The 15,885-nt window shown below is 40.0% G+C and overlaps 1 protein-coding gene across 1 annotated transcript in view; it reads right to left on the bottom strand.

The window, feature by feature from the left end:
* fstl5 (follistatin-like 5) overlaps nucleotides 1–15,885 on the bottom strand; it is a 163,779-nt gene that overhangs the window by 58,321 nt on the left and 89,573 nt on the right. The window contains exon 7 of the mRNA XM_041944045.1: nucleotides 2,541–2,707. Coding sequence (XP_041799979.1) covers nucleotides 2,541–2,707 — 167 coding nt within the window. The remainder of the gene's footprint in view (nucleotides 1–2,540; nucleotides 2,708–15,885) is intronic.

Below are 15,885 nucleotides of genomic sequence, written 5' to 3' on the forward strand. Positions count from 1 at the left end.
ACGATTTACTAAGTCTGAATGTCGACAGAATTTCTAAAATACCACATTCTAAACTGGGAAGACCTGCGAGATTAGAATACATAAACCTCCCATGTGTACTCACGGGAATATGAGTCTAATTAAGGCTGGCACTGGATACTGACAAATATTAACAGCCAGCAATTATACAGAAATTGTCTGCAAGGCAATTTAGAATTAGTCTGTGGATGCCAGGTGCAGACGAAATCCATTCTCCTCTCTGGAAGGAACAACAATGATTGACTGGAAGTCTGAGAGCCAAAAATAAATCTGGATTAAGCCGTCGTTGGTGTGCTGCTCGAGTTCCATTGGTAGGTTCTCTTGGTGCTGCGTGGTTTGCACACAGTTTTCTGATGAGCCACAAGAGACTGTTAGCGCTCATGCTGATTCACTTGCTGGTGGTGTTCTGTGTTAGTGCCACTGCTCTGGAGGTAATCTGTGCACTGGCAGAGGTTGTAAACTCAGGCTTTGTTAGACCTCAACAAAAAATCAAATCTGACAATCGCAGACCTCCAGGGTCAAAGTACAGCGAGTTCTCTCAGTCTGAAGAGACAGATTAGTCCCTGTAGAAGTGTAGAGGAACTCAGTCTCACTTCATGAAGCTGTACTGGCATCAGCCCAACATGCTGTATGTACCATAGAGACAGAGGAAGTGTAATTTTATGCAATATGATTAAATAAGGACAATGTGAACGTCCTGGGGGAAACAAAGTGGTTCATGGTTAATTAAAATGCAAAGTGTTAATTGCATCCTTCTTTCTGCTCTGTTCTATCTAGGCTATGAGATCTGTTGACTGAAATCTTATTTTGATGTTTTCTCCAGGATGGCTGGAACACACAAAAGGCCAAGCTTTGATTACTTACCAACACAGCCTGTTCTTCTTTTCACTGTCTCAATAAAGGGTAACATGAAGGCTGTATGATTCCTCAGTGAAAGGTGAAAACGGGGCACTTTTGAAAAGTTCTGATACAAAATTAAAGCAATGCCCAACAATCTTGAAGGATAAGTAATTTCAAGTCCTCGCTCTATTAGCTGCCGTTATTCCAGCAAACTTCACACTAAGCTGTTTTCGCTACAATGGATATACTGAACAGCATTTGGCAGCAGAAGCTTTCATCCCTGAGCTGACATCTGAATTGAAAATACACCTGTGCAAGATCTGATATTAGTCACCAGGAAACTGATGACTGTGTGTGAAGAGCAGACAAAGACCACCCCTGGTCGGGACACCGAACTCTGCTATGTGTCTTCAGGCGAAATCAGGAGATAAAACATAAACTACTTCTATTGAATCTGCAAAGAAAAGAAAGAAGTAACACACTTCTTGGAATAAGAAATACTTGAAAGATAGATCAAAGCCGTTGACCTTACAAGACCTTGCACCGTTTTTTCTTCCACAAATCCCCCAAAAGATATTCAGAACGTTCTCAAGAAGTAATCTGACTTGACATTTCTTTTTTTGTCACACCCAGCACTTGCATACATCTTTTCAGCCACAAATTGCTTAAAAGCAGTCATAATATATTCTAGAAAATGGCTAAAAAAAAAAAAAAAAGCGAATGGTGGAAAGTTGTTACTCTAATATGCATGGCCTAAAAATCACCTCATGGCGCCGGTGCCGGTCTTTATGGGAAATCACACATCACCAACAACCAGAACCAACGCTCTAGTTCAGAGCCAGTTGATGGTGCCAAGGATGACTGGCGACAGCTGGGCGCCTCTTACTCATTTTAAGGGTCATCAACATTTAATGTTACATTAGTGGCTTCGCTGGGTCTCCCTTTATCTACTGCGACAGTGTTAACTTAATTATGCACAGCAGTATCACACTCATCTTGGTCAGCCCTGACACACACGGAGGAACAGGCTAAGGCAAAAGAGGTCTGCCTTTTCTGTACCTCCCCACACAAGTGTCCTTGCTCCTTTTGATGTGGATGAAAGTGACACAGAGGGCTGTCTGGGGCCGTGGTTCAGGATCAACACACATACAGAGAGACATGTACACACATATGGTCTTTCACCAAATTGTGAAAGTAGGTCCTTCCTCTAGGGCTGAACCCCTTCGGTATCCCCCTTCATCTTCTTTCTTTGTCTGAAATCCCTGTCCCTCCCAGCAGTCTCCAAACACAGACACCAAGAACACAAACTGACATCCTGGATTACTGTCAGACCTACAATACAAAGCCAGCGCCAACAGTCAAATAAAATGTGCTGACAATCTGAGCCACTGCCAAAAAAAATAAAGTTGAAATATGATGAGAAAGAAATATAGGATAAAATTATCTGGAATTTACAGCGTTCGCAAAAAAGAGGACGGCTGTGAAATAGTCGTTAAGAATTGATGATGCTTCACAACCTGAAAATGCAATGATTAGACCTGAGGACTCAATGTGTTCGAGCCATTCAACTATCAATCCAATTATGCATCTATGTGTCAACTACATATCTATATATCTGTCTAATCTGCCAATCTAGCCACCTATAAACAATGAATCAAACAATGACGACAGCCGGCTCTTACGTTGATGTCTTCCAGGTTCAAGGAGTTCAGATATTGATGGTTTCTCTTCCACAGTATAGGAGGCCTCCGCTCCCCTGTGATGGCACAAGTCAACACGGCGCTCTGGCCAACTGTTAGAGTGGTGATGCTCACTATCTGGTCATCTGGAAGGGTGAGCAGGTACACATCTGTTGGCGAGTGGAAAAAATTACACAAGTTAGATGAGAAGGAGGCTGACTCAATTTAAGTTTTGAGACATTTAATTACACTGCTGCCAACAATTCCAATCCTTTGTAAAACTTTTAATTTAAGAAAGTTAGTATGAACAAGGGAATAAGGGTGTTCAAGTCAGAGTCTGCCTATACTTCATATAACTGAAATTTGATGGACCTGTCTTTCTTGTAACAGCTCATAATTCAGAGGGATAAACTCAGAGACACTTCACAATGCAAAAATTCATGTTTTGCCCACATTCTTCTCTTAATGAAGCCTGCAAAACAACAATACAAATACAAGAGTGTCTCAATTAGCTGCTGTTGTGCTATAGAGGCAGATGTTTTTTTAGTTAAAGATGCACTGAGGCAGCACAATTATTGCAATTTGCAAAGTAATGGGAAGGATTTAAGTTAAATGTTCTGTAAATACTTTGCATAATTTATGTAATGATACTATAATGGAAGTCGTACTTTCTCTATCAGTCTCTCTAAGGACCGTGGGTCCACTGCTATGTACCTCTTCTTTAGCTATCGGCTACAGAAAAAGACACTTTTGGGAGGCACCAGTGCTGCTGGCCTAAGCGCGCTGCTTTGTAACTAGAAGTTGGAGTATTTTTAACATGCTCAGTGTTCTGAGAGTTTAAAACAAGCTGGGCTCTTCATGTTGTTGTAAAAGCCCAGGAGTGCATCCTTTCTGATGAAAGTATCATGGAAAAAAAGGTTGCACTAGCAGAGAGTTTCCCCACGGAAACACAGACCTAGACCTCGACCAGTGCTTTGCTCAATTCAACATTCTTGCAAAAAGTTTTTAAAACATGTTTCTGGTGATAATGATACAGTATAAGATAAGATAAGTTGAGATAAGATCAACTTTATTTATCCCCAGCTGGAGATGTTTGGTGTCACAGGCTGCATCAATAAAAATAGCAATAGCAAAGGCAATGGAAAATAAAAATACAAAATACAAAATAAGAAATTGACTTTATACAGGTATGTGTATGTACATTTTATACAAAAGACTATAAAAAATATATTGTCAATATTAAGGAAAAAATAATGTAATATTGCACAGGTTATAGCATGTATGAGATAGAAGATGTGTGGTTGTGTTCTCTACGTTTTTTTCCCATTACTGAGAGCAAATATTGCCACAAAGAAAAAACAGGGTGGGTTAGAGAGAGGGCAGCATGGATATGGTTGGTTAACGTCTTTTGTGTGTCCAGTATTTTGATGAGACAATGAGTACAATGTACACTCATCCATTCTTTGGTGGTATTATGTAACATGGCCTGTGAGAGAATGCTTTTTAATCTTTCTCTTGGGTAATGAGCAATGGGGCAAAAGGAAACAGAGACTCAATTTGTTCTGCTCCTAAGGGCATGAAATACAAAACCTAATGAAAGAGCAGGTCCAGCAGACAGTGTTCACTTGCCACAGCCCAGAGAATGTGGATGAGAGCACCTTAAATTACAGCATGACTCCAGTGGCCCTGTACCAACAGTGTCCGGATGCTTTTTTTAACCTTCTCACTTATTTGCTGTGTTTGGTCCACTTGTTGCGTCTTTGAACTGTGAACTCAGCGAGGCTGTTAGATCCAGGCCAATCGGACTGAAGCCGTGAGACAACTCATACTTCCTTCCAGTGGGAAGCTCCAAGTTAAGACTTCTAATCTATCATTTGGCCCAAGGAAACCTTGCTTAAGCTAGGGGAAATCTCTGCCAGGATTACATCAAAATTAGAGGATTAATAACAGCCATCTCTTCTTGAGTGGAGTATAACTCTAACTTTAGATGATTATACTGTTAGTGGAGAGCGGATCCAACTCTGTTGTAATTTGTGAGGCTAGAGTTTTTTCTACTGTTCTGTTGTGGGAAAAAATGCAGGAGCCTAACTGACGATGATGCACTTTATTTTGTTTTGTTTTGTTTTTTTATTTTTACTATGTATACCAAACCATCCACACTCACAGGAAGCAATGAGAAAACAGTTTAAACATTCATTAATCAGCCTTTCATGTCTAAAAAGCAAACATGAATGTATTCATCCATTAGTCAGACTCTTTCATTGGTTGATGATGATAAAAATATCTTGTGATGGTCGACAGAGAGGGAGAGTCATCTTGTCATGAACATAACCTGTTCCTTGTATTGAACTAGAAAAGGAATCCTGAAATGGTACATGAAAAGCAATAACCAACTTCATAAAGCGACTGAAACATTTCCCCTGTGGACATCATAATGTGACAGGAATGATTTGAAGGAACACGTTTGATCAGTTAAGAGATGTTTGTATGTCAGACATGACCGCAGCAGTCTGCAGGGGTGGCATGAGAGCCAACATGGCCAGAGAGAAATGAAAAATTTTGAGAAAGAAAAACATTGCCTCCTGTTAAGTGTCATCCAATGAGGCTAAAGTGGAGCAGCTTTAGTTCAGTTCAGCAGAGCAGTAGCTTTGACAAACAAAATGGTGTGGCTAACAGATATGCTGCTGTCTTCATTTAAAAGTAAGGACACACTCACTGTAACACCTCCACAAAGTGGATCTGCAGAAGAAAATCGCCCTAACCTCAACATTGTAGAGCCATCCTGTTAGTCAAATATGAAATCTAGTGGACTTTTCTCATCTGGCAAGAAGGACCAAACTGAAACATGAGAGCTAAAGCACAAACTGTCATAAACTGAGATGAGTAAGTGCTCCTTTCAAAGAAAACTGAGCTAAAGAGCGTCAGACCTTCTGACACTGTTGTTTGTGGGTGTTGTTGGTAAGACGTCACAGGCCCACTGGGATGGCTAAATACAGTGCACACAACTGTAGCAAGCACAGGAGGTTAGCTGAACCAGGCAGTCTGTCTATACACTGTGCATTGCACACATCCATATAACAGATGTTTACAATGCACAGTTTAGTTAATAATTTTATTGATCACCTAATTTTCTCTTTCAAATCCAGTCGATTTTGTGGATTTTAAGGTCTAACATTTTCCACATTCATCTTCAGTGCAAATTTAAGTCCATGAAAAATGCATAAAAAGGAAATAAGAGGACAACACCGCAAGGACAGAAAAACACAATAAGTCAGGCCTGATACAGAAAGTGAAGAATCAAGGAAAGTGGATCTTCCACAGTCACGCAATGCTAATTCACGATCCTCCCTCATCACTAAAAACACCACAGCCATCAGATCAACACACCGTGCAGCCACTTGGTGCTCTTCGTGGTGCTGAGGTGGTGGCGGGTGGATACGCTGACAAAAATCTCCTTCAATAATGTCCTCCCTAACCATTCAATTACAGCCCCCTTGTATCTTAATGCTTTCGGAATACGGTGCAAGCAACAAACCCGATTTGCCGCTGATCCCTCGGGGAATAGAAATGTGTGAAGTTATAGGGAGAATTTAAAGAAGAAAGCAGGCAGACAGACAGCTAGGCAGGCTCCATCATAGCTTTAGCCAGGGGATGAGGATGGAGGGGAGGGAGTTAGGAAGCGAAGGCTAGTATCCGACCTGAATGAGAAACTCCTCAGAGAGATGGGAGTCTGGGCAGTTGGAGCCGACTCAAACACTTTGAGCCCAGCACCTCCTCTGTGAGAGATTTATCAGAGGAGGAAGTGGCCTTGGCTCCTCTTTTTGGTCTGATTTGAGGCCTGAGGGGGCTAAGCCTCCTGGGAAGGATCAACCTTCACCGTCCAACCTGTAATTAGTGATTAACGGTGAAGTCCGGACTTTTGATTTACTCTGCTCTGCTCCCAGAATGGGATGTTGGTCAGTGCCACGGCGAGAGGTAAATCACCTATTGCACTGGAGGCGACAAGCTTGTCAGGGAAAATAGCACGGGCCTGCAGGACGTTGCAAGGGGCCGGCTGCATGAAGACAAATTGCACCAAGGTTGCTTAGCCAACCCCCTTTAGCCATCCTCTATCATGCTCTGTCGCTCTCTTTCTCCAACACATGCTTGCTCGCTCTGTCTCTCTTCACCAAGTCTCTCATTCCTCTAACACACTCCCTCTCTCTCCCTCTGAATGATGTTCAATATTGCCAGGGCTGAACGGTTGTGTACCCCCAGTTGCTTTGAGTTTGACATTTTGAAGTGGAGATAAAAGTATTTTCCCTGATGCTGAGTATTCATAGCCCATATGCAAAGACTCAAAGGGGGTGAAAAAAACACCCGAAAAAACAGAATACACATTCATGTGAACATCCTCTGATCTTGGATCGTTGAGTAGATTTGTGAAAACTCTCTCCCAAAGCAAGAAGAATGCAGTTTCTGTTTTTGATACCAAAGACGTGCGACTCAGTGGACTTGAATGTCTGACAGAGAAAGAAAATAGTCTGAAAGCAGCAACACACGTACTCCCTTTGTTTTCCCAAGGAAAATACTTATTTTTGCTTTTAATGTTGAACTGCTGCCACTCGTCGCACTACTAAACAAAGCGGATCCCTGTACAATAAGGCAACAATAACAAAACACTGATCTGGTGATTTTCATTGCCCATAAAGACACACATGTTGACTGGGAGAGATCACACCTTCGTGCTGTTCTAGGGTGTATTTCTACTCACCTCTTAGCAGAAACACAACTCACTTTAGAAAAGCAAAAAATATAACCTGACTGTGATGTTGAGTGAGGAAACCTGGGGAGGGAGTTCAAATGGATGCATGTTTAGCACAACCCTGATGATTGTTTTGTATTCAGGAGAAGAAAAAGAGGTCTGCACATTGCAAATTTGAACTCCCATGTGAAAGAAAAGCAGACCATATAGAACCCTATTGTAACAACGTGTAGCATATTATAATGTATATTTTATGAAGGTTACAGCCTATGTGGTTGTATGTAAGAGCTAGATCATTTCGCGATAATTGCTGCAGCATGTGATGGCTGCTTTTCTTTCACACAGAGATGTTGCCTACGTAAATATCCAACTTAAGGGAGCGTGCAATATTCCAAGTGTGGACTACCTTGAAATTTCCTGTTAACGCTCTTGTCCTTCACCTTTACCTTTACCAAACTGATATTAGATGTGCACTCTATCCACATCCATCCAACACTGATGTTATGTAAGGCCACTTTATATGATCTACTTTTGTCTGCATCAATTAACTATTATATTGTCATAACAGGCCTGTCAAATAGAGTGGGAGCTTCTTTTCCAAGTCCTGCACTGAAATTGAAATTTGTTAATAATAATGAACTTTATATACAGCAGCATCTTAAACAACATTACAGAGTGCTTTACATTAAACAACCAAATAAAATAGTGAAAAACTGTAAGAACATACAAAATGTATTTATGTTTCTGTATTGATTCAGTTTGATTTCAGCTCTCTTATAGTTTGAGCTTGTTAGGATTTTTTGTAAAATGCCTTCATAAGCCCATGGGTTCTTTAATCTAACCAGCACTTCTCTTGTCTATTAAGTGTTGATTACTTGTGAAAAAAATACAGAGAAAACAAATCAGGAACATCTAAAGTAGATACACAGAACGTTGGAGTCTTGTTATCTCAACATCACAGACTTGTAATTAAGATCTTCTGAGCATCTTTGAAGGTAATAACTTCAGCTAACATCTTCTGAGACAGTCACTCTCCACATCTGCACAACTGAATTCATCAATGTAAATAAATTCATGTCTGTTGACATCTGCAGCTCAACTTTAAGTCAAAGAACTGGCATCATATTGATGGTGGAACTACCTTTGATGTGGATTGTGAGCTTTTCCACTTAAACAAGATTATTTTATAATGCTCTGAACAGTCCCACTCCAAGAAAAATACCCTAGGCACGACTACAGTGTCCAGCCTTTCAGTATCTATCAGCATCTCCGCTCTCATCCTTCTGCATCTACAGAACTAGAAGAAATAATTGGGCTTCTGCAGTATTATTGCTATAACGAGTTCAAAAATGCAAAAATTACAGGTGCTAGGTAAAAGACGAGAGGATAATTATTACCCTCTTCCTCTCTCCTCCCACAAACATTATAAACATCAAGATGGCTGTAAAACATTAACAAATGGCCTTAGTGAGTGCATTACCTCTGGCTGATCAGCCTCAAGTCTCTTTCCAAAGCAGCTGTTGGGAGAGATCCTGAGGGACGGCCAGCATTAGTATGCAACAGAGCCTAAGAGGAGCTCTAATTGGATTAATTTTATCACAGCTACCTTGTGGAAAACAACTAATGAAAAATCCCCTATCTTACTGCAATAAGTAAATCATAGAGTACTTAAGCTATAGCATAAGAGAGGCCATGATTTAATGGTTCTATCGTATTTCAACCACATACGCCTGCATGACTTTAAACTACATCAGACTGTATTGTTTTTTAATTTATTGAGGGTTTAATGTTGAGTAATGTCTGTTCCTTCACTATTCTAATATCAGAAACGTATTTGTATGTTTGTGTGCTTTGAGAGGGCAGTATATTTAGCAAGTGCATCAATCAACTTCACCCATTATAAACTCAGAATGAGGGACAGTACAGTGTGCTTTCATCCAACTGCATGCACGTTCTACTAGTTTTACACCCGCATCAGCATCGCAGTACGCTTGAACGGCTGCACGGCTGCAAATGGTACATGCCAACACCTTCAACTTGATGACAGGAGATGGTAAATGTTGAGAAAAGAGGATGAATGCGGCAATCTGTTTACACTGAACTGCTAAACAACCCTGACAGCCTGAAAAGCACATTGAACCTCTCCAAGTCAGAGGGGTGCTAAAATATATTCTGAGAGAGAGGGTTTCTTCTTACTGTGAATGTAAACCAGACTCGTCAGTGGTGTATGAGCACGACTGAAGCGTTCATTCATTGAATTTACAAAAATCTGTAGACCTCTGTAACAGCGTCACTGTCCTCAGAACCAGCTGCCCTGTCAGCAGCAGGACAGCGGCTGGACAAACTGTCTTCACCCAGATGAGTAACATCAGAGATTCAGTGGACAAAAATTGCTTTCAAGTAAAAGTATACATTCACCTTGGCTCTGTATCTTCATAGTAAAATTGAGATGCTCATACCAAAACTGGGGCTCTTAACTGATCATTATCCACTTAGTTAATAATTTTGTTGCACAGTGATGCATTTCTCATGGGAGCGATTGGGGATTGTTGGAAAGGCTGCTGGTGTGGATTGCCCTTTATTTATTTATTTTTCTGTATTCCCATAATTTAATTGTGTTCTTTGAGATGTAGCACTTCACACTTAAACACTGCTGTGCTGTTGCTCTTACTAAGAATGTAAAAACACATCACTTACCATGTTTAAGGACTTTTCATACCACACAGCGGTGCTTAAAGCAGCTGGACATATAAAAGCCCCCTTTCATTGGTTTAACTGTATACATAACTGCTAGACCATTCAAAGACCTCAACAAACTCTAACAAAAGTGTTAAATTCTGAGTGTCTAGTTTGCCTCATTCAAAATTGAAACTTTTCAATTTGTCTTGAGTGACGCATCAGCTGTCTTCTACTAAGCAATGCCTTAAAACCTGTCAGATTTAGAGAGATCCAAACCTTAAGTAACATGTATACTATACAACACATATGAGGAGCCTGGAGTTAGTGGAAGCCAGTCGGGCTCAACTGTCTTGGCCTTGATTTAATTACCCTATAGTAATAGAATAATTTGTTCTATTCCAAGCAAAAAAAACCCCACAAAAAAACAGCGTGTTAAAAAAACACAAATTCTTCACTTTGTCATCACGTTCAAGAGGAAAGAAGAATCCTCCCTTGAGGATTGTTGAGAAAATTGGCCCTTGTACTTCAGTTGAGGGCAACTTAGTATTAAAAAAGTAATTCAACTTCTTTTAAATCTCTCTAATACATTCTGGAGATAGAAAGGCATATGTTGGAAAATTAACCATGAATTATTAAAACATTTTAACACCACTTCTTGTAGCCTGTGAATGGAATGCTCAGCAGGGGTTTTGACAAGTAAAAGCCTGAGTATCCATTAATTGTCACAGTGCCATGGGTGCCGAATAACAGCAAACTTGCCTTAATGGAAGGAGCCTTCCCTGGAGGAGGCCCGGCTGTTGGTTTGGATGTCTAATTATAATCTTTACAGAAGTACAGAGTGTAAGTCAACTCATTTCTGAGCTTGGCAAACTTTCTGCAAATGTAGGGATTACACCAGACTTGGAAACACAAAAGAATAGAGCTGTCTTGAATTACAACAGTAAAGACAATGACAAGGAAGATAAAATAAACAGAATAAAACTAAACAAAAAATAGACAAAGAAATGCAGAAATGCAAGAAGATAACCATAACTGTACAGCCAAAATTGATGTATTCCCTGCAATGACACTCAAAAAAGATGGTATATACATTTTTGTAAACCAGCATTTGATTATTGTAAAGTCAGTGTGGTAAACACTAACCATAACCGGCAACAACAGGTTCTTTTACCCATGTCTTTGACCATTTTAACCTTAGAAACAGCTGTTGAGAAAATAATCTCACTATAAGGCTCAATTAATAGCTTTAGGTTTAAACATATCACATGTTGGCATTTAAGGCAACATGGATGAGAAGTCTCACAGTGCCTGGAAACAATGCAGCTTTGAACATCTACAACTGACCTTGACAACTGGACACAGGCTATCTGCTGATGAAGATCATCTGATAGGATGGAAATATCCATAACAGCTACAAAACATTCCTTGTGCTGGGATTGGTTTCTTTTTTGAATAAAATAGTTTTATTTGCCTAAATCCTATGCACCCGTTAGCACTAGACCAGCCCTGCCCCTTTTACTTGTGCTCAAGTGCTCTCTTCTAAAAAAACAAAAGTATTTACCCTAGATACAGTATGTTTGTGGCCTGATATGAGACTCATATTTGTCCTAACGTCACAACCCAAGTATGCCCCAAGTGTCCTTGTGATTGGCCCCAGGACTTGTCCAAGGCCAAATGCCCTTCTGGTTAGTGTCACTTTGTTGTAATCTTTGGGCAAAATGACATCAAACCCTAACCCTACATCTGATGTACTGCATATGCTCCTTTTTCTTAAAAACAACTCATTAACTTGTCTTAAAAAACAATGTCAGTCCCGATCTTCAACTCCTAAAAACTATATGAAGACCACATCAACATTACAGTATAATGAATCACATTACTGTCCATCTAAGTTTCCCACCAGCCCCTCAGGAATATAACAGGTATACAACAAGACTTCTAGCCTCAGCAGAAATCAAAGAGCTGTATCTCCTGGCTATGTGTTCTGTCAGGAGGTGTCAGGGTTCAGATCAATATCTTGGCACCCAGGAAACAACAAGCAGGAGTGAGAAATGTCCCACAGTGCAGCACAAATAGCATTATCATTCTACTTGATAGAAAAGTACAATTAAGATCATTACTGTGATTGAGCTAAATGTTTACAGAATAAATAAACTACTGACAGATACACTTTGGAGGCAAAATAACTACTACTGTAGTCACAACAATGTAGTACAAGTACAAGTAGTATTATCAAGTAGACTAGATTGCTAGTATTTAAATATAGCCACTCTGAGGGCCTTTTCATATGTGTCAAAAAAAAAGGTAAGGTGCACAGCAAGTCTGCTGTGTATGTCCCCAAAGAAGAGGTTTTGTTGGGGATGAGACTTGAGCCAAAAAAAGGCCTGAGGGAGCATTCAGAAAGAGGATTCTTTCCAAGCACTTGCACATTCATTTTCATTGTTGTCTGTGAAGCAGCATGTCTAGATGCTTAGAGAATGCATTTAGTAGGTGTACCCAAACTAATAACATTAAACTGTGTGGTGCACAGGCAAAGCACCATGTGATTGTCCAGCCAACTTCAAAGGGCTTATAAAGCACACTGGCACAAGGACGCGGTCACAGTCTGTCTCATGTGCACCAGTTTTTAAACCCCTCTGTCTGAATACTACCCAACCTAGCCAATGTTACCTAGTGTTAACTTTTACACGCTGTTCATTGCTTACAGTGGCTGAAATGGCAGAAATCAAATATATTCACGGGTAACCTTAGGATCAAGAGTATAATGTTCCAGACTCTTTTTTTGCATTCAGGTTGAGATATTACTTGTGGCAAACTGTGAACATGACCTTTTCCTAAGTTTATTTCATAGTGACACAGATGCTGACTCGTCTGCTGCAGATGACAGACCTCCTTCACAGCACTGACTGCACAAAAGGGGTTTTAACTACCTTGTTTTGCCAGTGTGCACAGCTCCAGACCAAGGGGCATATGTAAAAACATGCAAAATGTGATATTTGAGTGCACTTGTATCCCTTTTTCCAACATGCTTTGTGAACTAATACTGCACTTCGGTTTCATCCATATCATGTACAGTATGTTTTCTGTCTTTTCAGCTTTCACGTTACAAATAAGTGTGATTACTAGCTTGTTTGAAAATCTCTAAGTGCTTTAAAGGCAACCGGACTTGCATGAGGTTCTAGAAGACATTTCACCACTAGTCCAAGAGGCTTCTTCAGTTCTAAATGACTGGTGGGGAGTACCAGGCACTTATCCTCTTGCAGGATTGTTCACACCTGATCACACCTTATTGTTTGGCAAGTTCTAAGGAACATAAGTTTACGTTGAATGTTGTATTCAATAAACAAGGCAATAAAGAGTTAAGGTTTTATTCCTATGATGTACAATAAATATCTGACTGAAGAAAGTATTGGATGTAGCATCAATGCAGAGCAGATACAGATAGCTTGTATTGTTATTTGTAGAGTATATACAGTAGGGTAACTGATTAATGTAGTGTACTAAACTAGAAATTATCTATTACAAAACTTTGGTATATGCTTGAGTGAAACATATTCAAGGTCACTACTGCGCCTACTTTCCTGCAGCAGTGTAGGTTTCCCTCATATAAGCTCCATGTTCTGTTTTGCTACTGCATATAGTTGATGCTAAAGTATGACAGTCAATGCCCCAATGTATTGGGACACTCTCCTACAAAAAGTTAATGACACTTTATGATAGATGACATCTTATCTGTTTACCCATGATGCACTAGGCCATCATTCACCAAATTATTCAACGATGACAAGGCGCTGACTATCAGTAGCGTGGCAGACATCATTCATATCTGTAACATCATCTAATTAAAAGACATCACTTCTGGCAGACAGTTTCCTTACTGCTAGCTGAAGCAAATTGATTCTCAACCCCCTTCTAGTCTATGCAAAGGAGGAATGAATAATGCATGGACATTAGAGTCTTATCTTCTGTCCTGACAAACAATGTTGCCACGCTTTGAATATTCCACAAAGGTGTGCAAAGGGTCCTTATTAGCAGAGTAGTCAGACAGGTGCCGTTTTCATGGGGAGTCATTCTGAATTTACTGCTGTTCGTTCCCAAGATGCACCATAATTGTGGACACACCGGATCAACTGATTTACTTTATGACGCTGCTCAGTTTATGACTGCGCTTAAGGTATTTGCATAGATTTTTATAGCTGCCACTCACAGATTATGTCTGCCAATGAACTGAAAAACGATAACTTTGCAATGCATTTTTGCCTCGGGCAGGCTGACCATAGTCCAGAGGTCGAATGAATAAACAGATGCCCATGTTACTCCACCGCACTGCTGATTCTCCTGGCTACATCTGCAACCAACATGTCAGTGAAAAATGTTCAAGGCTACGTTTCAAGTTACAATTGAAGATACCTGCAATTGCATTACATCAACAGCTGTGCACTGGGTCCATCACATTAAAAAAAAAAAAAAGATGCAGCTGTAACTATGGTACATTATATGGCCGTTTTATATCTGTATGAGGAAGAACACCATGAGTAATAAAATAGATTGGCCATGCTCAGTAAATCTGATTGACTTGTATGTTCTTGTCGATGCAATAACATAATAAAATGTAATGCTATCTCAATTAGCATTTATATCCTAATGTGCATCTTATAGATGTTATTAGATAATTACAGACTGGTGATGATACAGGTGATCTTTCAGCTGGATGAGTTTAAATCCCATGTTGGTGAGTAAAACAAGTAAATCTACACACTTTTTTCTTACCACCAGAAGACTGGTGATAACGTATTGACTAATCCTGGACTTTTTGTGTATTTTGAAGCTTCAGCTCCTTTGTACCACGACTGTTATCTCCCTTGGTTAGACGGATAGATTTTGACTGAATCAGTACAGTTGTTGGTCTCTAGAGGAGGTGAAATTCTGACCTTTTTATCAGCGCTTATTTCTCAGCTGCCACACAGACACACTGAGGGCTTGTCTTTGAAGCACCTAAGCATTTAGCAGAGTGAAGTAGCTTTAACGATGAATAAAGTGAAGAAGACACCATCTGAAAACCACAATGACCTCCAAGTATGTAAAATGCTCCTCTAGTATTCAGGATTGGGTGAACAGAGGTGAAATTGCTTTGGGCGCTTCACTAGTGTGCACAAAATTGTTGTGTAAAGTTGAGTTGTTGGCACAAAAAACTTCCAAGCATATTGTTTCTTGATTGAATCCCATACTCAATTAATAGTCAACTTTCTGTACGAGCAATCTCCACTCACAAAGTTTAATAAAATGGCTTATGCAATCAGTTATCTATATATTTGCCCAGTTATCCATTGTTGCTAAATAACAACATTAAGTGGCACATAAGGATAAAGAACGGAAAAGAAGTAAAAAAAAAGAGGAGGTGAAAGAAACTCCACCACAGAAGGGGAGATTTACTAGCATTAAATATCCAATTTCCTTGTGAGGAGTTAAGCTGGAAGCTTGCAAAAAATATCTGAAGACTGAAAAGGAAATAGTTGAAGTTATAGTAACTCAAGTCTTCAAGGAATCGCAGCTCTCCCCAGATTGGCTGGGGTTACTTTTTTTGTGATTTGCCAGAAGGGCTTCGCTCTCACATTCACGTATGATGTGGAGAATAGTAAAAGATGAGACTTCTTGCTTTGCCATTTGCTCTCGTGACTTTGTCTGCTCTAAGAAATGCTTTAAAGACAAAGGGCCGATGAAATGAAGGTTGATTATGAATTCTCTCCCACTGCTAAATGTGTGAAGCCAGCCAAATGTCAGAGGATATTCTGTCAGAGGATATTGAGCTGACTGAAAATGTCAGACAGGGAGGAACCGTGAAAGAGAGCATGAGGAGGAAACAAAAGGAGGAGGAGGAAAGTGGTGCACATGTGTTGGTCAAACTCAGATATGGCAGAGTACCTG

This window comes from Chelmon rostratus, chromosome 9 (assembly GCF_017976325.1).
Source record: "Chelmon rostratus isolate fCheRos1 chromosome 9, fCheRos1.pri, whole genome shotgun sequence".
Classification (NCBI taxonomy): Eukaryota; Metazoa; Chordata; class Actinopteri; order Chaetodontiformes; family Chaetodontidae; genus Chelmon; species Chelmon rostratus.